This window comes from Vidua macroura, chromosome 10 (genome assembly GCF_024509145.1).
Source record: "Vidua macroura isolate BioBank_ID:100142 chromosome 10, ASM2450914v1, whole genome shotgun sequence".
Classification (NCBI taxonomy): domain Eukaryota; kingdom Metazoa; phylum Chordata; class Aves; order Passeriformes; family Viduidae; genus Vidua; species Vidua macroura.
The window spans coordinates 17467370-17490654 of NC_071580.1; the positions used below are offsets into that span (position 1 = coordinate 17467370).

Here is a 23285-nt window from a genome sequence, read left to right on the forward strand (position 1 = left end):
CTTGGCAATGCTGAGTACCCCTGAAGTCTGATATAAAACATCTTTTTGAGATTTCATACATGACAGGCTGCCCTATCCTTTTGGGTATGTGTGTTCCCAGGAAACCTTCACACACAGAAATTCTACACACACATAAATAACAGGGTTTAAAAAATATTATTCCCAAGTATTACAATTGTTTTTTTTTTTTTAAATTACTTTTTCAACTGTTCGGGTACCCCCTTAACCTGCTGTCACCCCTGGATTTTTGTAGACAGTAACAGCAACTCAGATTTACAATGTTTTTATTCGTATTTTTATTGTATCTATTTTGGACCCCCCTCCCATGCCTCTCTAATGGCTACATTAACATATTTTCTGATATGGCTACATCTATCCTTCCTGAAATTAGCAGCTATAATAAATACCTATTATAATAGGTCTGAACTTTTTTATTTCTCTTTACTAAAGAGGCCCCTAGCAGCATTTTATTAGCTATAAATGTCTAACAAAAAACCCAAAAAATTAAAGTGCATAATATTATCCTAAATGTTTTGAAATAAGTTTTCAGTCTTAACCCTCCCCCCCCACCCCAGTATTTTTGAAAGAAAATAATAAACAACTACTTTGGATATAACTGCATCTAGAGGAAGCTGGAGCCTTCTCATAGCTGGTTAAGGGGATAAACAAAAATATCAGCTATACAGCAAGGAGGGTTTGACATTTTGTCAGCACTATGACCCTGGGCATTTGGGGAACCTGTAAATAGAGACACAAACAAGGGAAAAAGAGGCTTCTGTTGAGATGCCTCCAGGCTGGACTGTTACCAGCAATGATTTGTGAACTTGTAATCAAAACTTGAAATTTAAGTGCTAAAGATCTCTTCAGAAGTCCAATTGCAAGCATCTAGTATCTGACCCTTCAACACACAAACTTAAGGAAAATTACACACTAAATACAAGTCCTAGCACACTTGGATAGGAAAAAAAAAAAGTTATAAGCCTACAGCTTTACATCAGGTATTACCCACAGCCAGCGCTGTTAAAAGCAGGTAAATGGCAGATCATATGCAAATAAAAATTGACCAAACACTACTAATTTTCCTGCAGTGAAAATCCAGGCTAACCTGGTAATTCCTGCTCCTGCATTCAGTCCAAAATGGTCACACTTATCTGAAACATTTGACAATAATGAACACATTTCTATATTATCAACTCTGTACCACTGAAAAAACTGGATGTACAAGGCCCAATTTGTGAAATTAATTTTATTTTTGAAACATGATATCCAATTACAAATAAATAATTCATACAATATAACTCAATTAGGGTATACAATGTTCAGGCAGTTCATAGTAACAACCAAGATCACATTGAAAATGAGTTTACATTAAATAACCCATTACAACAATACACAATTGGTCATTCAATTAACGTTTCAGCCTGGTCCAAGGTGTAGGCAAGTTGAAAATTGTTCCTCTTACCAGTAAAGAAACAGATGTACATGATTTTATACCAAGTCCAAAGTAGTTGATACACCACAGTAATAAAAATTTAAAATGCTGCATTGCATCACCTAAATGTAGTTTTAGTACAGAATAAAAAGTTTGTGAATTTTAGCAGGACAAAGGTTATTGCAAAGGAGTTTTATGTCCTATAGCCATTTCTGCATAAACTTACCAGCTTAGGGTGTTCCTAATGTGTGGTTTGGATTCCATACCCTTCTCTGCATCCTGTCTGTAGAGCAGTGGGATGTAGGGACCTGTTATGTTCTTAGCCCCAGTCACACATTGCTTTTCACTGCCATTTCAGCAGAATCTTTCCCTGCTCAGCTACAGCTCCCCTTTGAGGTGTGCTCCTGCCTCTGTGAGATGTGCAGCAGCAAACTCAACACTGTCTTTTCTGACATGTAACTTCTGAATTTTTCACCTACCCCAGAAACCCTATGCTCTGCAAAGAACACATCTAGATTGAATGATAGCCTACAGTCCTGAAAATTTTTTAAAGAATTGTGAAATTTAAAGGATATTCACAGCATCCCTGGAATTTCATGGTCAACCATTTTAATAATGAAATACATAGATTTTCACAAGTGAGTAAGTAGTTACAATTTTCAGTGATTCAGAGACCTGGTAAATTTTTATTTACAAAAGTTTTGTTAAAAATCCCCCTTTTTTGGGGGCCCTTCAGGTGAGGTATATGCCCCTTGCTCTTAGTTTGCACTCAGATTGTTTAAAATTGCAGCTCTTTTCATTACAAAATCCCCTATGTGACAGAGACCACACCTCTCAAACACACACTTCTCAGCTCCTGCACAGCTGCCCACAGCCCCTGGGACAGAGCAGTGCATTCCAGCAGGTACTTTTGTTCTTGTTACACAGGGCATGGGAAGACACAAAAAACCCAAAATCCAAGAAACAAAACAAACAAACAAAAAAAACACACCCAAACAAAACAAAAAAATAAAAAGGGCACTCCCAGCTGGCAAGCAGTGCATCTCTGTAGGGCTGGGATAAATCCCTGCAAAGCTGTTGTTGTGCTCAGCAATGCAGGAGCACGGGGTGGCAGGCAGGAGGACCTGGCAGCCCAGGGGAGCAGGGGAGGGAGGGAGCCCCACACCTGAAGTGCAGCCTGACTGAACACCCCATCACAGCCCCCAGCACCTCCAGCACAGGTGGCCTCAATGGGACATGGAAGTACTCACAATCCAGCAGGAGTGGAGTCTGTCTTTTGCTACAAATTAAAAGAAAAAAACCCCACACGCATCACAAAGATTTTTAAGTCTTTCTATCTCCAGCACTGAGACTAAACTTGATGAACTGCTTTGTTTTCACATTCTGTAGAAGAAATAAATGTCCACAATGAATCTGATGCCTAATGAAAGAGGAACTATATATATCACATCCATTTTAAACATAAAAAAAACCCCTGAACTGTAAAATCAAATGCAGAGTTAGACTGCAACCCCATCTTGTGACTGGATTAGAAAAAAGAAAATAAAACTACTATTTCCAAACCATTTTAAAAGTTTCCTTTATGCAATTTTTCAAAAGGGGATTTAAACCCTTAGCAGAACAAAATACTAACTTCAGATTTGTTTAACCAAAAGCAGATTTATTTTCTTAAATCTGCTGCACAATGCCCCAAGTGATATACATAGTACTTCAGCAATTTATTATTTTTCACTAAAAATCACAAAAATATTTGAACAATGTACAGTCTGTGCTGAATTCTATTTAAGAACCTGTTGATGAGCACAGATACAAATTTAAGTGTTAGTAATGTCTAATACATGGGGTGACACTTCCCTACAGCCTTGGCAATTTTTCCATATTTGGATTCTTCGGTCATTTTTCAACATTTGTCTTATCTCTATTTGCCACAAGGTTTTCATTTATGATCTGGATATCTAAATGCAGTAATCTCAAAAATATGGTTCTGATTTCTTTTTGTTGCTTCTATTTCCATTTGATTACTTACACCAAAATTTACCAAATGTTAACAGTTTGTCATGGACAGCAGCAGGGGAAATCCATAATTAGCCCAAAGCACCTCATCATTTCATCAGGGAACCTGCTTGATAACCTTCAAACCCTATGAATCTGCTTTCTATAGTCAACAGAGAGCATTAATTTAAAAATATTTCAGAGGTTTATAAAATGAGAATTTGCACATCAAATACCTCCCAAAGTCTCATGTCACAAAGACAATCACCAGGAACTGCCTGTTCCAAACTAAGCTTCTGGCCTTCAGCATTGCTATGTGCTACCATAGCAGGGCACTAAGTAAGCATCAGGACCTTGAGTTTTAGTACTACAAGTAAATGATACACAGGAGAGTAATCTCCAAATTAAAGCCATTTTAGTATTTGCTTCATCACAAAGTTGACTGATGTATGCCTTTTCACATTCTCATGTAACCCTGAATATTCTTTCCAGAAGTATTTTGAAAATAAAATTCACATCTGAAACAAATCTGAATGCTCTCATTCAAGATGAAAGAGCCTCCATATTTTTTTCAAACAATATCCATGAATCTCTATGGAAACAGAAATTGAGACTCCTTCTCAAAGTAAGAGTTAGGTGTAACAAACCAAGCAACATAAATAACTCTGGCTGATAAATGCTTCAAATATCTATTTTTAAAGCAAAAAGTACTACACAAAAGAACAGAGAATCAAAGGGAGATTTTTAATGGCACAAAGGGCAGCTAGGCACTGTGTGAGCTGAGAACATAACTGTCATTATGACTTTAAAAATCCCCCCCAGGAAGATCTGGGTTGCAGCTAGAGCAGAGCAGGAGTCTTGCCAAACCTTAATAAACAACGAAAGAAGAAATCCACTGTAATGTCCGAACCTAATGAGAAAAGACAAAGGTTGCTACAGTCCCTCTGTTAAAAGGACACAGTCAAGCTTGTAAAGTATAAGGTGAAATTAATGATGAGAGTTCATATTAGCACTACACAATTCAGCTCTGGATGAAATGGTCACGAGCTATTTCAAAAAAGAATTTCTGTATCTGAGAGATTATTCTTAGGTTTAACTTCTGCTGTGTTAATAGCATCTTCTGTATTAAAGGAGCTTTAACTAACACCTGCAAGAGTACCTGCCTTGAGGCAGAGCTGTGCCATGACCATCCTTCCATTTTCAGATAAAAATAAAAGTAACCATTAGGCACATATTGAAGGTGCATTACACAAGCTGGAATGTCAAACATTTTCTCCCTCAGATTTACACAGAAAAATAGCACAGCAGCAAATAACCTGGTCCTCTGTTCAACAATTACCTTGTTACAAGCATTTTCAATGTACATAATGTCACAACATCAATACCTTCTTATCTTTAAATAATTAGGTAAAAAAAGGCCCCCAGTATAACCATTTCTTATATAGCCAAGTTCTCTCTATATACATCCAAATTTTAAAGATACAAATAAAACATTATACAGGATTTATAAATGTTTAAAAACTTGAGGCTTCAGAATCATGGTTTCCCAAAAAGACCCGGGAAAATCCACAGACTGACAAGGTAGCAGAGAAAACTGGAAAAAAGGAGACAGACACAAGTTTGCTGCCATAACATTTTACTAAACTTGCCAGTCATCATGGAGACGTCATTAGAAAGAACAGCTTAAGCTGGAAATGAGGAATGGTGGTTTTGAGTGTTGATCTCAAGTGTTGAGTTGAGACAGGCAATTCAAGTATTTCCTATTTGATCCAAGCTCACTGCAGCAGTGGTGCAGAGGAGGATTATTTGACGTTTTTGCCGTACATTCGATCAATGTCCGTTTGATAGAACGCCGTCAGCTCCTTGCGCTTCAGTTTGAACGCGTCCGTCACCAGACCAGTCTCTGGGGTCCAAGGATCAGGGCTCAAACGGATCTTCACTGGGATTTCAAACTTCTCCAGGTTTGCTGTGAAAAGAGATTTTTAATACAGAACCTAAATGGAAGCATTTTCCTGAAGTTAAGCACAAAAAGAGAAATCATTCTCACGCACGTGACCCAAATGAAGAAGTGCTCCTCCAACCCCCATGGTTGGTTTCACAAGCCTTGGGGTCACAAGCAGAGTGACAGGATCTGCTAGTACCTGTTGTCCAGTTTCCACAGAAACACTGGAATGAAGCCCAGCTGTTCAGGTACCTCCGCAGCTCCCTAACTTCAAAAAAAGCCTCAGTGCATGGAAATTATATCCTCAAAGCAGACTCTGCTCTGTCAGCATCATGGCACCCATCATCTGGAGAGAAAATCTTCAAAATCCATACTATTTAGGTTAGAAAAAATGGGGGAGTTTGTTTTTTCCCCATAGTTCTAAATTCATCAAGGGAATTAAGTTCATATAGGAGCTCTTCCCTGTACTGAAAGAGAGCAGTGCTCTCCATGTTATACCTTCAGCACAAAACACTATCATTTGCAACAATTTCTGTTGTGGTTTCAGATATGAGAAAAAAATAACTAAGAAAGTAGCCAACAGATAGCAGTAATAAAATCCTCTCTTTTCAAGTTGAATTTCAGTAATATACACAAATGTATATTTATCATGTGCAACCTGCCATTTTTAGATTTTTCTGCCCCTTTTTCTTCCTTTGGCATTAGATTACTAGGTTTGGGTTTTCAGGTTTTTTTGCAATTTATCACTAAAACCCATAGTATTTAAAAGTAAAGCCTGTGATACCAAAGTGAAAACCAAAACCAAATATAAAATAACACCAAAATCATTGAATCAAATACTACTTTTCATCAATTTTTAAAAAGTATTTAATTCTCCTTAGAATAATGTTGCACAAAAAATGAAAGCAACTTTGTACATGCTCCCCATCACAGCAGCTTCTGAGAATGACTTTGGCCATGTGCTCCATACCGTGAAGAAAACCAGACTAGAGAGATGGGGAAAGAAAAGAGCAGCTGCAGTGTTGAGTTGCAGTCTACAAGATTGATACCACCTACCCAGCCACTCACCTGCCATGGCAGCCTCAGCCAGCACCTTCAGAACCTCTTTTTCCATCTCAGGACTGTTACAGATCTCTTCCCAAGTTCCTTTAAATCCTTTTTTTCGGGCTAGTTCTGCAAGCTCCTTTTGATTTGGCACAACAAATCCAATGACATAAGAATGGAAGCTGAGAAGCACAATACACTTGAGTATGAATCTGGCAAATTAAGCAACTCTTCAAAAATAGCATTTCAAGTTGGGGGGGTTTACACTTCCAACAGAGATATTGCTCTTAACAGCTGGCTTTTGTTCACCTGATAATCCTCCTGAAATAGTTCACAAGTTACCTCTGCCTGCTTAAAAGTAAGTAGAAAGAGAAGCTACTTACCTTACAGTAACTGGATTGCTTCAAGGTGTGCTGTCCATATGCATATTCCACTGTGTCTCATGCCCAAAGCTTTGGGAAGCAGCACCCACACGATGTCACTGCGCCCTGCCTCTGCTCATGCTCTGCAGCCCGGAATGGAGACTGGTGTGCGGCTTCCCTACCTCAGTTTCCTCTCAACTGCAGAGTCCAGTTACTGTAGAGGAGTAGAGGACTGCAGTGAAGAGGGGTTGGACAGCAGGTTGTGGAATGAGCATATGCACAACACATCTCAAAGGATGCCTGCTTCTGTAAGGGAAGTGACTTCTCTTTCTCTTTCAAGTGATTGTCCATACACTCACTCTACTGTTGGCACTTTTTTTGTCTGCTCCTGACATGCCCAGAACATAGGAAGCTGTGATCTCAAAGTCTTTGGGCCCTAAAGCACAATTCACTCTGAAACAGGTATTCAAAGCTTTTCAGATGGTGTAAAGTTTAGGTAAAATTTGCACAGAACCTCATGCAGCAGCTTGACATGTTCTAACAAAGCAGATCACAGAGCTAGAGTTGAAAGTGAGCTTTCAACTCTGAAGAGCTCCTAATCAATTCACCTGCCCTGAAGCAGGGTCAGATACATCTAACAGATGTTTGTCTACATCTTTCTTCAACATCAGCAAGCACTAATGCCAACGCTTCATCACTTGTAGCATGGATAAGCAGCTGCTGATGGCAACTCCTGACTCTTCCTCTTTGAAATTTACCTCACAATTGTCAGATGTCACTCTCTTTTCCACAGAAGCTATTTATGCATTCACAGATTTTCCTTGTCACCTTTTTAGTCTTGTTTCCTTTCTTAGGTTTATTTAGACATATCAGCAGTGCCCTTTCCTCCTAATTCATGCCATCACAGGTCTCTGCCCAGACATTGCCATTTTTTTCCTGGACTCTCTTCATGAGGTCCATCTCTTCAGATGTGCTACATGTGGAATTCAGACCCTTCAATAATTGTTAGAGTAAAGAGATCATTGTGCATTTGGTAGGCAATACATCTGATTATGCCCTTTACCTTCTTATAACAGCATGGCACTTGTGGACTCATGTCAGCTCCTACAGAATTGCTACCAACTGGTGGCTCTCACCCTTAATTTCTGCAGTTTGTTTAGCTGTAAGTATAATTTACAACTCCTCTCTTTAAACTTACTGCCATTTTCAAGCAAATCTCCATCTAGCCAAGCTTGCTCTGAATTCTCATCCTGTCCTCCACATGGCTTTTGTTCCCTCCCATCTTAACTATCTACAGATTTAGTAAATCTTTTCAACTCTCACCAGACAGACCATTAATACAAAATATGGAAACTTAGCCCTAGCATGCAGATTACTGTACTATATCCTTTAAGTTCTTCAAGATAATTTCAAGATACTACCTCTAAATATGCTTTTGGTTACTGCACATTGCAATTTTCTCCTTTGTTACTGGCAGGAATCATAATGGGCATCTGACAGGAGTTGAGAAGACTGCACCAGAGTCCATTATAAACACAGACGTCCCTGGCAGCATCATCATAAGCTTCGCCTGCCAGCTCAAAATCATTCTCATTTTCCTCTTCCTGAAAATGTATTACAGGATGATTTCAGTTTAGCTTCACTATCACTACTGCTTGCATCTCACCTTCTGCCTTTGCCTCTGTCCCATTTTCCCCCATGCCCACTCATGCTGTAGTCTGTACTGAACCCTTGTAACTTTGCTCCCTACTGTGCACATATTCTGTGTGAAGGCACCTGGGACACAAAGGACTCTGGAACTGTCATCTCTGGTTCCTGTAGTCTTTTGAATGCTCAAGATCATGTCCAGCAATATCACCAGTGCCTCCAGGGATAAACAGCACATAGAAGTAATCAGTTGGCTGGGTAAGCATCAAACTTCCTGTTCATCTAAAATTCAGCCCCTTCAGTAGAAGTGTACTTGTTCTGGACAATCAGGTTCATCCAAATGTTTTCTCTTCTTGGAAAGAACACCTTGCAGCTCTCAGTTCCTGGTACATGTAGTTTTTCGTTCTGTGCTACAAAGTTAAATCTCCACTTGTTGCACTTCAAATGCTAAAGCACTGTTTTGTCTTGAGAGGTATCCCGAAGGTACATCTTCCCTCTTGAGCAGTTACTTCCCTGTCGCTGCTCCTTATGCCGATCCTTTGTATTTGGTACCTTTGTCTTGGAAGTGATTTTCAGTGGACATTTTCAGACTCTGGTCCTCAAGACCTCCTTAGTCATCTCTTCCACGATGAAAGATTTTGCCAAAATGTCTGCCCTACACTAAGCAGCCTCATTCTCTTGGTGTGCTTACAATTCTACCCACGTACGGCTCTCAGACCTGTGGTCAGAAACATATTTAGTGGCACTACACATAGATACCACTGCTTCTATTCTGTAAAGTCTGGTCCTTATCTCCTTGAGATGACTGAGGACTCCCTCAAGATTTTTGCCATGTTTGCTCATTCCTCAGGTAACTGAGCTACTCATTTTCTCGATGAGATGCTTGAAACCCACTTAATGTGTCTTGGGCGAAGTGTTGAAAAAGCAGTAGGAGTCACCCCTAACAGAGCTCTAATCACCATTCCTTTCAGCAAATGTGTTTATTCCTTATCTCACTTATTTTGTCTGAAGTCAATACAGCTTTTGAGGTAGCAACATCATGCAAACAATTCTGATTCCCTACTACGATGTTCAGAGGAGCTTTGCACCCTAAAATCTAAGGTCAAATCACATGTTAAACCCCTTTGTAAAAGTCTGCCCTCCTTGTCCTTTTGCATGTGGGAGACAGAACAGCTACAACTAAAGGACTCCTCCTGCATACAAGATCACCCAGGCTAAGTATAAAGAGAGACAGGATCCAAGGAACATCACAGGCACAGTTACAAAACCTCTCTGAGCTCAGACTGTTGAGGTGAGCGCATGCCCACAATGAAATGTGCATATGGACAATCATTCAGGGACTCTATTACATGGCTACTCAGCCCACATCACACACATAACTGTATTAAGAAAGTACAGCAGCAACAGAAAAACCAATCTGGAATGTCTTACTTGTCCTTGGTCTGGACTCTTGTTTGTAAATTACCTTTAAAAATTGCTCATAGGTTTTCCTGTTTTTAAGTAATAGACACAACATGGCCTATCAGAGTCAAGTGTCTGCCTCGCAAGTGCATTTTAGCTTCCAATGTTATGTTGACCTGGCAAAATTAACACAAAAATTTGGTAGCACAAGTCCAATAGTGAAGTGCAATCCTGGAAGAGAAGAGATCACATGTAGGAAGCTCTTTCTTCACAGATTATAGACGGTGCTTAAAACAGTCCCAACTTCAGGCTGTCAAAGCGAGCAAATGTGAGACTCACACAGTGAGTCCAAACCACAAATAAAGCTTAAAAGAATGGAAATTTCCTCAGCAGTGGCAGGCCCAATGCATGCCAGCCTACTGATCCAAAACTGTCAAAACTGCAGTTACAGAATGACTACACAAACCCCTCCAAAACTACAGAGAACCAGGTGAACAAACCAAAAGTTAATTGTTTTATTTATTACCACTGAGCAATTCTCTGGTATGGTTATCCTGGCTTCTTTCAAAGTAAAATGGGGCTTTTTGGGACATAATGGGAGTCAGAATATTTCTGATCATTCAGAGGCTCCAAAATAACTTTCCAAACATCAATGTCGAATGTAAACAGGAAACAAAGACCACCTGAAGTATATTTGTATGTGTAAGAGCTAAGAAACTCTAGAAATAGAAACTTAAGACATGTTTGAGCCTTTATCGCCTCATTTATTAGTACACATATAAAGCAAATAGAAATTACATTAGATTGTCATTTACTGTATGTTTGCACACTGTTTAGAGTGTGTTTGTTCTCAAGCTTCAAGGTGGTGTACTGCAGGGGTAAAAAAAAAGTAAATTTAATTCACAAGCCAGCTACTGGGCCATTGGTGTTTTTTTCCCCCATCTTCCTCTGAAGTACCACAATACTTCCCTTGAAGGACAAATCACAGCTAAACACAGCAAGAAACAAGGTGTCCTAGGGCTTCTAAAGGTAACAATTCCAAAGTGCTTGAGTGTACAGATGCCTGTAATTAATGCAATAGAGCTCAGCTGCTTTTCAGATAGGGGAAGGGGGAATGTAAGACTCATCACTGGTATTTTCCAATAAATATTGACAACAAATGAGAAAGGAAAAATAAAAATGGATTTCTGATCTTTTAGTTTTGATAGAGAGTTATTCCATTGTATTGTAAGTAAAATCCTTTTTTTAACTGATTAAAAAAATTCTGCACATTGAGTGGCAAAAAATTTTGCTTCAAGAGGACAAAGAACAGTGCAGTAACAAAGTATAAACTGCTCTTACCTGCTTGCATATGCACAAATATTATCCACCAGTGGGAGATTCTTCAGAGCTGCTTCTACTTTGCCAAGAGAAACATATTCTCCTGCCTGTAGTTTTACAAGATCCTTTTTGCGATCTATCGATGAAGAAAAGAATGTTAATTACACATCTAATTAAGTAAGTGTAACTGTTAATTACAGAACAGAAAACTTGGAAACATTGATTTTACATTTTCCTGAAATGCTCATTTAAATATCCAAACCAGAAACCTTTAATGTTAGGTTTCCAGACTGCATTTTATCAATCTGTATATCCCAACAAAATGAGGGCTATTACAATGCCATGCATTTTCTGCCTTCGGAACAGCATTTCCTATATGACAGCACCATCATGTGCATGGAAGACAAGCAGAACTAGGCAAAAGCCACGGGTAGCCAGGAGCACACATTTTGTGCTGTCTGGCCCAGACCATTTGGTGACATTATGTTATTGATTTCAGGCTAAATCCATATTTAAAGAGCAACTGTTCACCTTCTACTTGAAAAACAACAATAGGAACCAAAAATTACGCCCAAATTACTTGAGGTTATTCAACACAACCATACAAAATTATACAATATCAGGCAGCTTATCTACTCAGCTTATACTTAACTCTCTAATTACTACCCAGTCTCAATAACTTAGGGAGTAAACGTTAAGAGTGTTTCAAAGTGAACCAAAAACTCAGCTTTTAAAACACACAGGCAAACTTACAGCAACATATCAGAACTTCCCTGGGATACATAGGAAGGCTTTAGATTGCATGACAAGATATGGAGGTTTTTTTCACTACTGTATTTCACAGCCCTAAAAAATGTGTGTATATGAATATCTATACATATACATGTTACCTGAATTTCTTAACTCACCAATAATTTTTAGACATCCATCATGATGAAACTCTCCAATGTCTCCAGTATGGAGCCACCTCTGCCCATTCTCATCAACACTGAAATCCTTTCTGGTTCGTGCTTCATTTTTGTAGTAGCCCACAGTCACATTCTGCCCTCCAATAAGGATCTCACCTCTAGGATATGGTTTATCAGTATTGTAATATCCACCTAGAAGCATGGGGAGTTTTATTACGTTTATGAGAATCAAAACATATTCCAAAGCAAAAATTTGTGCCATTCTTCTGGCAGAAGTAAGTAATGTGCTTTATCAATTTCACACAGGCTCAAATAAAACCAAATAATTTTGCCTCATAGTTTAAAAATGAAAAAATCCATAAGGTTTTGCATTAGTCCAAAACCACACTTTAGAGTATTTCTACTCTACATAACATAAAAGCCTACAGTGAAAGGAAATACCCAAATGCATTTCAAACTGTATTATATGTATTTTATAAAGTATCCATTAAGCTTCTATTCTACATGCCAATTTTTAATGACTTTAAGAATATTATTATGAAGATTATTTTAAAATAATAACTTAATGGCAACTGAAGGTATTGTGCATACTACCCAGTCAAAATGCCACTTGCATTGATAACTTCTGCGTGGATATTTCCCTGTTTTGAAACTACTGAGGAATTTATTTTTACATTTCTTCTTCCCAAGAGCAAACTTTTATAGGCAAAAGTAGCATTTAAAATGCTAACAGTCAAAATATAGTCTTTAATTACTGCTACTGAGCAAAGTCCAATAGAAAAACACAGTTCTTACAAACACATTACAATTGAATCACAAGCAAGAATTCTCACCTTCTTCCCAGTTCATTAACTTGATTTCACAACAGACCAAAGGTGCTCCCACTCTTCCTGTAGTGTAGTCCCAAACTAGAATTTAAATAAGTGCATTTTCAGAAAAACAAAAAAAAAACCAGTTAGAAAAAAAAAGATCTTTTGTTGTCATGCATCCTCAGTGAAGATTAACTGCTATTTATTTCTGAACTTTAAGTCACAGAACCAAACCTCCAAGAAAACCCAACAGATTTATCAAGAGAACACAGATAAAATCCTTATCCCACTAGAAGAGTAGATGGCTTATTAACAGATCCCCTCAGTTACTAAAAGGCAACTGAAACCATTAGGCTCTGTTATATGAAATTAAAATCTGATGCAGGAAGATTTTAATTCCTGACACCTCAATATACTGAACAAAATTTGAAAAGAATTATTCAGTTCATGTGATAAGTACAACACCAAGATCCCACTGATGATAGAATGGGCTGCTCCACCACAAATGAGAACTTTCATTTTACACGTAGGTCACCTGCTTCAGCACAGTGCATCCAAATCAGCACTGCCACATTTTACACATTTTTGGGAACACCTGATTCCAGGATTCCCCGATGCCGTTGGTGGCACCAGCAAAGGAGCGGGTGGGCGGGGCTGAGCCGCGCGGGGCCGAGCGCGGGCGCCCCAGGGACGCGGTGCCACCCACCTTCGGTGATGGTGCCAGCCCCGGCGGACTCGGTGAGGCCGTAGCCCTGCCCCACGGGGCAGCAGAAGCAGATGTTCATGAAGCGCTGCGTGGCCGCCGAGAGCGGGGCGCCGCCGCACAGCAGCACGCGGATCTTCCCGCCCAGCAGCATCCGCACCTTGCGGAAGATAAGGCTGAAACGCAAAGGGAAAAAGACATCTTGGTGCTTCAAAACAAAGCAACAGAGCACCTAGTTTGGGATCTGAACTGAGTTTCCACTGCCTTCAAATACACTCTCATGACTTCCAAGGAAAGCCTTGAAGGAACACATTGATGTTTTCAGAAGTACAGGCACAGATTGCTAAGATTGTTTCCATGTTCTAGTTTGAAGATAAGTTAAATGTTTGAGAACACAGATTTAATGAGGCAGTAAAGGTGCATGATTTTCTCCTAAAAATACTTTAAGTTGTATAAATTTTGCAAATACTTTATCCTTTGCTCTCACAGAAGCCCAGAGTTACGACTCAATGATCCTGTGAGTTCTTTCCATTTTGAGGTATACCATTGCTCCCTTCTGTGAAAATGCAGAGTCTACATTTTTCTGTAGGAATAAACTTCTCACCTTACCCAGAAATTGTATAAATCTGTTATTAAACTCCTGATGAAAATGCAATAAATGTACATTTTCAATCAGTTTCCAGTTAAACAACACTCACTTAAATTGCATCAGTAAGTATTTAAATCCATCACACAAACTCCTGATTTGTTGTTTCAATTTACACTCAAGTATAGATTTGTTCATGTTCAAAGGGTCAACAATAAAATGAAGAAAAGCACAAGAAAACCAGATACTGCTCCCATGGTAAGACTTTGATTTCTTGGTGCCATTACAAATTAAGTTAACATTACCTGTCACAGAGTGGGGTAGTGTAACCTTTGGAAATCTGTTCCATTTTGTAGTTGTAGGCCAATATAAATAGATTCCTCTGGAAACTGGTCATTTCATTCACTTTATTCATGACGTTTTTGTAGATTCGATCCATAATTTCCTAGTTATGTAAAAAGATGAACTTTAACTCAAAGAAACATTTGAAATACTGACTTCAGTACAGCAAAAAGAAAACACAGTCTAGAAATTCAAGTGAGCTTCAGGTGACAACCCACTCCCAGGTTCCCTCCTCTTCCCTTGCTAAGAGACAGCAAGATGTTCATGGAAAGGACGAAAGCAAAACCTGGGCACAAGCAGAAGTTAACCCCCAGCTGCCAACTGTCTTTATTCCACTCTTTCACTGTACCAAACTAGAAATGACTAATTAAAATGGGAATTGAAAGTCTCTAGCTATCTTAACTTTGAAAAAGTTTGGTACTCATGTCATGATTGCTTATCCCCAACATACAAATAAATACCACAATTATTATTTTAAAGCAGCTTAACATCAAGGATTCTACCTTTTCTATCTAAATGGTCATGGTATTAATTTTGTTGCTAAAAATTGAATTATAACTTATATTTTAAAAAAGGTTTTAAAAATTGTTCATCCTTCAGTTACTTACTGGAACTGCTGCCATTAGAGTTGGCTTCAGTGTAGTAACATCCCCTTTGCTTCCTTTCTTTATCTTAGAAGACTAAAGTGAAGAACAAGTTTACTAGCAGACACATTCAAAATCTTTAACATCAGAAACAAAATTTCTACTGTTTTTAAAGAAATATTACAAATATCTAAGTATTTTTTTTTTATTTCTTTTTGTTTTACTCTAAGGACTTACACCTACAACATACCTGGTCAGCCAACGTCTGAGGGGAAGAGTAACCGATGCGGCACCCGTGAGACAGACACACAAGCTCAGCACTCAGCTCCAGAACATGGGCAAGGGGCAGGTACCCAATATAAATGTCTTTTTCCCTGCAAAGAATTTTTAAAATATAGGTTTATGCTGTATCACTAGAGTCCTCAGATGCATCACTAAGCCAAATATATGCAAAATTTACTGCAGAAATGGAAAAAGTTGAAAATGCCTTTGAGCTTGAGAGCATATTTCAAATCATGTGGGTTTTGTTTCAAAAGTTGCACATTACACACTGTAGGTTTAAGGCATGAAAAAAGGGTGATGGTTACTCAACTCAAAACAATTAACCATGTTATGGTTGCAAAGGCAACTCAGTGGATGAGATTAAAAACTGCACCAAAGAGAAAGAAGCCACAGAATTTAAACATTAACCAAGGGAAGCACTGCTTAGGGAGGGTTTCAACCAATCTAGTGCAAGGTGGCCTCACAGGTTTTTGTGTCCTGGTCTTGCCCACATACCAAAGAGCAGAGAATAAAGAGTACATGAAGTAGTATCATGTCATTTAGTACAGTGCTGGCACATGCTCAGATGTCAGTGCATAGTATGATGTGTTACATCCATAGCAATATAAAACAGTCAATATTTTACACAGTAATTAATCTAAAATTAAATGCAATTACATGACTTTTTTACTAGCTGGTCAGAAACAGTTAGTACGTACCCCAGGTTTGGGATCCTCTCAGCCATTCCAGTTATCCCAGCAATTATGTTGCAATGGGAGATCATAACTCCTTTGGGAATTCCTGTGGATCCACTTGTGTACATGATCACTGCAATATCTGAGGGCACAGGCCTGGATGGCTGCTTGTTTCCTGCAAGTTGTTAAAAAATAGGATGTGTGATGTGTGGAGAGCCTCTCAGGCTAGGAGATCTGACACACACTGACACATTTCAGCAGTCACTGCAGCAATACAGCACCACAGGACTCCTGCTATTACATTCTGCTTTTGCTTAAAAAAAGATTGTGGTCAAGCTTAAGTGCCTTCACAAAGAGTAGGAACTTGGCATTAGCTGAGCAATACTTTGACTGATTGTCCTTATCCACCACAACAGTTTTCCTATTATTTTTCCCCTACTCCTGCAGTGGAGAGAAAAATAGGCAGAGCTTTGGCTTGTCCAAAGCACCACTGAGCATCCCTGCCTCGGGAAGGTTCACTGCCCTGGTTCCACCCCTCTGTGCCTCACGTGCTCCCTGGCAGGGAAAGGGAACACACACTGCCTCATTTGCAACACCTGCAGCAAAGCACTGCTGAGCCAACCTGAGGTCCCATCTCCATAAATATTTAAAAGAAGTTCAACAGCTTTAATTGGATTAAAGTGCTTTTTAAATACTTGTGCTGAGAGCAAAAAAATACAAAAACTACTGTGCTTACTCAGAGGAAACTGCATCACACACAGTGCATGTGGCACAGCGCACACACTGAATAAGCATAAAAGCAACATTTAATCATTTTCCACTCACTGAATCCTGCCTATCCTGCACAATGAACAACAATGAGGAAAAGAAACATAAGCAATAGCTCATCTACTTAACAGTAATTGGACATGCTTTACCATAAACAATTCATGATAGCATTTCACAGTTTATGAATGGTTAACTTGACAAAGATAATGTCCCTTTATTGTAGTGCAGAGCACGTGATATTTAAAAGACTGAAGAAAAATTAAATATCTTTTTACATAGCACATAGATTAAAAGATTTCAGGGAGCTAATGAATTTCAGCCAAAATTTTTCTGCTGGTGTTGTATTAAACTGTTTTAGTGGTACATAAAACTGGTACATCAAATAGGGAAAAGCATCTTCTAAAGAAATTGAGAGGTCATGATATTTGGAGCAAATCTGCCATTCCCCTGAACATCAAAATCAGATGGATTGAACACACCCCCCTACTCCTAAAATACAATCCAACATTCTTATGCCTGCAGTAGTTAAGGGATTCTGAAAACACAAAGAACAAAAGAAAGGAACTACTGAATATATTGAAATCTTAAAATACTGGGATGGACAGGTCTTCAGAGCCAAGAATAAAAATTTCGTAAGGTTACAATGAAAATAAGTACTAAAATTCTGAATTACAGTTCTAAAAATGTTACATAGACCAGAAATAGATTTCAGTGATTTTACACAGATCAAAGCTTTCAGAAATGCAGTAAGTGACCAAGTTCTATCAGATTCAAATGACCAGTTTACATTTTGCTATCTGTGAATTTTACAAAACTTAATGACAACAAATTACTGATTTCTTTTATTATAAAATACACAATGATTTTCCTTCTGTGCCCTGAATAATCTGGTTTTAACAAGTCTGATCAAAAGAATGCTTTTTAAGTTTCTATCCTGAATTAATTGCTTATCCTAAAAACTATCATTCAACCTGTGACACTTGATTGTGGACTCAGTTTTTACTCTGTTGAAAAACAAAAAAGAAACTTACACCCCAAAATCCAACCAGCCACAACCAAAACAAAACAACAACAACAAAAAAAAAAACACTCACAAAGATTTTATTTACAGGAAAAGGAAATCAGAAAAGGTTAAATCTGCATTATTTTGAAATTTGCAGTTTCTTCAAGCTTACTCAACGGGGTCAAATTAGGGCACCAAAAGAGATGGTCTGAAGAGGAAGAACCTACCAGTGTCTGCCTTGGCCCCCATGGCTTGCACAGATGCCATGGTGTGAACAATGACACCCTTGGGGAACTCTGACCACGTTGTGGGTTTGCCATCCACTGTAATTATGTGTCGCAGTAGTGGAACTTGAGAAACAATTTCCTGTGAAAATGAAAAATCAGTCCAGAAATTCAAAATTCCTTTTATGCCAGGAAGTAAAAAAAAAAAAAACAAAAAAAAAGAAAAAAAAAAAAAAAACCAAAAAAAAACCTAAGAACAAAAACCTCCATGCTATCTGCTGTATACTTTTTAAAAAGCACTAACATAAAAAACATAAAACATCTCAGAGTTTTAAAGGATAAACCTCCCAAGCTCAAATAGCTGCAAAGCTTGAAGCTTACCAATTTTAAGTCCAAAAAAATCTCCAAACATTTACTGATTTGTATTTTATTTCATGAAAACCCCACAAATAAGACTGCAGTGATTTGCAGACATAATTGACTTTCCCTTCCCATAGAACGCTGAGAGAAACTGGTGATACTGAGCTCACAATAATTCTTAGGTTACTCCTTGGTTATTATGCTATTTAAAATAAGCAACAGCTAGCAAAAATATTGCAAATCACTCATTAAGCATTTCAAGCAAAACATGAGTTCAAAGACATTTATCAGTGTTCTCATGGAAGAAGAGAAGATTATCACCTATAGCAGAGCAAATACATTCTCTCACTGCAAGCTGAAATAAATATGCATGGCACAGATACTGTCGCTGTAATAACTTCTTTTTAAAGTTTGGGAAATTCTCATGCAAATTTCCACAACAGCACAATTTTTCATTAAAACAATTGCCTTATCTGAAAGGTCCAGTTTCCCCAAAACACACAATGATGAAACTCATGCAGATTAGTTGTTCCACTTGGGTATTCCATCAGGGTCAGGAAGTCAAATAAGTTCTTCGACTGCACTAATGTTTAGCGAGCTTTTTCTCCCCCTGCATGGAAAAACAGCTCTAACTCTTTAAACACCCATCTTTAGACATAAAAACCATTCTCTGCTGGGAAAACATCTGATAATAAGCCAGGAGCATGATCACAGTTAGCTCTTTATACATTTTTCTGTTCTTCCCATTGTTACATTTATAGGTACTAAATCCACCCCAAAACCACGGCAGTTTCTTGTAAAGGTGTTTTTCCAGGCAGCACTCCAGCTCTGCAATACTGCAAATTGCTCATTCTCCACTCACTCAGCAGCCTAAAACCCACTGAAAGCACACTACCACTTTCTGTAGATGAAGACAGATAAATAAATTTTCTTCCAGAAGTGTCTGCCTTATGGAAAGGCAATAAATCATTGCTCTGTACAATGGAACCAGGCCATTTAACAATGGTGAACAGACACACTGGAAGAGATAGCCAAAGAACAATTTTCTGACCTTCAATTTTGTTTGCATCAGCTCTTTACTAGTAATGATGGTGGTCACTTCTGTTTCATTCAGCCCATGAACTATTGCTGGGCCCCCCAGCGTGGCGTACAGAGTAACAACTGAAACACAAAATGGGAAATGGTCAGTTTCTGGGTTACATTTTCAAGTATAGTTTACAAAAAAGAACGGAGATTAATCTATTCTAACTTAGGCAACAGAGTAAAAATATTTGTCAACTCAAAGATGGGACAGTTTTGTATCTAAAAAGCCTCTTAACAGCTGAATTTAGATACAGTGTGGTCTTAAGTTACTCCGAGAAGGCAGAATGAACAACTATTCTCTATGTGACTGTTTACTCTTTTCCAAGGTCTAATTAGAGGTGCCAAAACCACATCACCTTATGAAATTCTCCTGGATCCACTCTCATACTGTCACTGCTTTTACCATTTGAAAAGTAGGCAAGCCTTCTCAGTTTAATCACAGTGTAACATTCCTCTTGCACATAGGAAAGAAGCAGCTTTCATCCAGGTGACTTCTCTTTCCAGAATTCACATACTCTGTTACTAACCTTTTACAATTGACTACTAATAACAAATTATTACAGCATGGCAAAATGTGTCATCAGCAGAGAATTCTCACACTCAGGAATAAATCTGTGACTAGCCTGTTCTGACATCCATTTAAAATAATGTAATAAACACTCATTAGACCTTGAATTGACATGAGAATCATACAGAAAAGCAAGAAAGAAAATATTTAGAAAATTGACTATAAGAAAAATTGTTTCCTGTTTGTAAGGTCAGCTCATTAGTGAGTGTGTTACACAATTACTTCATATTAACACCTTTAAAATTATATTTAATTTCCTGGTATTATCAATGGAACTGAATGATAAGAGACCAAAAGAGACTAGGGAAGAAAAAGACAGCTCAAAATTGCAGAGAAGCATTGCTCTCAAAAAAAAAAAAAAAAAAAAGGTCTATTTTCCAAGCAGAACACTAAACAGGGACATCTTATAAAAGCTCTGAGATCAATCAACACAATCCATAATTATAATATCCTTGCTGGGAGTTTTGTCAAAACAGGTATCAGAATATATTTGGCTTTTTAGTCTGTATATAGCTGAATATTTAAAGAATGTAATTATGAAAATAAGACACCCCATTGTACATTAGAACTGTAATCACTGCAGCAAAGATTAAAAACTAAAATTAAATAAAGTTCTGTTGTATTCTAAGATTTTTATTTTAACATTTTAAATCCAAGGAGTTACTAACCCGAAACAATTCAAAAGCAGTCTTCTTACACAGAAAAGTAAATAGCTGACCTCTACTTATTTTTTTCTTGTTAAAACAGCCCATCATAGTTCAGAACTGTTGCAGGGCAAATGCACATGCACTGTGTTTTCTTTAATTTGGTGGGAGCAAAGTCCAGAAGAGTGCCTCTCCTCGTTCCCACGAGCTCTCTCTGCTTACTGCAGTGACCCCTGTTATATAAACATGTAGCAGAAATTCAGCTGCCCCGAGCCAACGAGCAGAACTGAGCTGACAACATCAGTCAGAAGGCAAAGCATCATCTCAGGAATAACCACAGGGGTACTTAATTACTCATCTACAAATAAGTATATTAAGACACTCAGAGCTATATGACAGAGCTAAAGGGAAAGAGAGACCGTTTATATGATGGTGCACTGATGTCACAGAGAGGGCAAAACTGAGCAATGACTCATCTCTGAAATTCTGCCTTCTCCACTTTTTCTAAAGTGGCACCTAAAACTTTTTCAGGCAAATCCAAAAGTTTTGATAGTTTTTTTCTCTCCTCAGTCTCATAAGAACGTACTGAGAAGGGATTATTTTGTATTCACATTTATACATGCAATAGTACAAGTGAGTCTTTGTTATCTGACCAAAGGCTTGATAAAACAAAAACCCCCAACACCACTAAATTTGCCAGCTCGTAGAAGACAAAACCTTACCCTAAAGAAACAAATAGAACTTTTACAATTTATTTCAAGGTAACTGGAATGTTGAACAGTATTTCACCATCCATCATACATCAAGAATAAAAAGCAAAATGAACTTCTAAAGGCTTCAGCCAAATTTAATTCTGACCAAACCACTTCTGCTCAAGCATGATTGAAAAATGAAACTTAAGCTCTCCTATTCCACCATTTGGCTATGCACTTTTGTGCTTTATCTGCCTACTCTGGTGAAGAGCTGTTCACACACATGAAGAGGTACTTAGGAAGAAAATCTGTTTTCATGTTAGTACTACTTCTGTCTCTGATCTAGCAATCCCACTCTACCTCCTGCAAATATAAGACTTAGAGAACTTCAGAAAAAGTCACATTTAAAATCAAGCAAGTATTTCTGACCAAAAAATAAATTGTTTGTGCAAGTGATCTATAACAAATATGACTTTCCTCATTTTAATTCTCTAGTGCAAAAGGCATTCTCTCCAACACTATGTATGAAGCAGATGAACCTGCTCTGTTGACACCAGCTCTGGGGCCACTCCATCAGACTGAACACATTTCACATTTGGAAAACATGCCCCAACACCCCCACAGCAGTTAGCTGGTATCAAACCTGCACACTGAAAAATGCTAGCATAAGCCATTTAGCAATGTCTTGCCACTATAACTGTTTCATCATCTGAATCTTCCAATTTGTCCTGCAAGCTGCCTGTGAACACTGCACAGCTCTCTCTTCATCTGCCAGCACAAGTCAGCCAAGCTCACAGAAGATGACACAGCTTAGATGATGAACACCACGTCAGAGTGTGTGCCGAGGCACGTCGCAGCAAGGGGATTTAAAGCACTAATCCAGCAAACCCAAAACACACATACCATTCTGCTCACAACATCCAGCCCCTAGCTCAGATTTCTCCCCTCAAAATACACATCTCCCTAGGATTTGTAAATGTGCTTCAGTTCCAAAGGGAAAAAAATTTATGCAAGGCCTTGCATTTTATTCCCAGGATAGCCACTAGGAATGTGACAGATCCCAAAAGTGATAACAGGGAACCAGCACAGAGACATGCAGTTTAAAAGCAGCACAGGCATCTTATCTAAGAATAGTGTGTGCAGGTCTCTGCTCTGGTAGGCAGGTCAGCAGCATTTACTCACTGAAGAACCAACCAAAACCATCACCAATTCAGGTGGGAAGGCACCTGCAAAGAGCACCTGCACACACCATCCACTGCAGCAGAGTGGCCTGTCTGGGTTTTATGGATCTCCAAGGATGAAGATTTCACAACCGTTCTTTGTTCCTGCTCTGATACGGAACCACCCTCACAATGAAGATGCTTGCCCTAATATGTAATCAATTTTTCCTGCCATTGAACTTGTGATTGTGGCCTGCAGTGGTATCAAAGCACACCTCTGTGAGCAGAGCCTAGCTCCATCTCCTCTGCATGCTCCCACTGGGGAGTGTCAGACAGCAACAAGATCTGAACTCACTCATCTTAACTCTGAACAGACCCCTCTCTGTCAGCCTCTCCTCAGATGTCACATTCTCCAACCCCTCCAGCATCGTGGCAGCCCTCCATTGGACTTACTCCAGGATGTCAGCACCTTTTTGCCTAATAGGAAGTCCCAATGTAGGCACAGTAGTCCAGGTGTGGTTCTAGCAGTGTCCAAACAGAGGAGAAGGATCATTTCCCTGAGCCTAGCTACTACACTCATGCTACCATCCAGGATGCTGCAGGCCTCCACTGCAAGAAGCTGCTGCAAAATCCTGGGTGACTCATGGCCCACCAGAACCCTGAGGTCCTTCCCTGCAAAGCTGCTCTCTCCAGCTGTCCCCTAGCCTATACTGGTGCATTCCAGCGTGCACAGAGGAAATTTTAAGTGCCTTTAC

At 38.8% G+C, this 23285-nt stretch overlaps 1 protein-coding gene across 4 annotated transcripts in view; it reads right to left on the bottom strand.

Annotated features, from left to right (window-relative positions):
* Positions 1-1231: 1231 nt before the first annotated feature.
* Positions 1232-23285, bottom strand: part of ACSL3 (acyl-CoA synthetase long chain family member 3) — a 50519-nt gene continuing 28465 nt past the window's right edge. For 3 of the 4 annotated variants that reach the window (XM_053986542.1, XM_053986541.1, XM_053986543.1), the window contains 12 exons: positions 19435-19544; positions 18027-18165; positions 16053-16203; positions 15323-15446; positions 15097-15168; positions 14452-14591; positions 13564-13736; positions 12882-12956; positions 12049-12240; positions 11162-11276; positions 6435-6592; positions 1232-5390 (listed from right to left, as the gene is read on the bottom strand). In XM_053986542.1, the coding sequence (XP_053842517.1) occupies positions 5227-5390; positions 6435-6592; positions 11162-11276; positions 12049-12240; positions 12882-12956; positions 13564-13736; positions 14452-14591; positions 15097-15168; positions 15323-15446; positions 16053-16203; positions 18027-18165; positions 19435-19544 (1613 nt within the window). In that variant the 3' untranslated portion in view covers positions 1232-5226. Of the gene's footprint in view, positions 5391-6434; positions 6593-6793; positions 6987-11161; positions 11277-12048; positions 12241-12881; positions 12957-13563; positions 13737-14451; positions 14592-15096; positions 15169-15322; positions 15447-16052; positions 16204-18026; positions 18166-19434; positions 19545-23285 lie in introns of those variants that run through there. The other variant, XR_008438668.1, reaches the window with a different exon arrangement.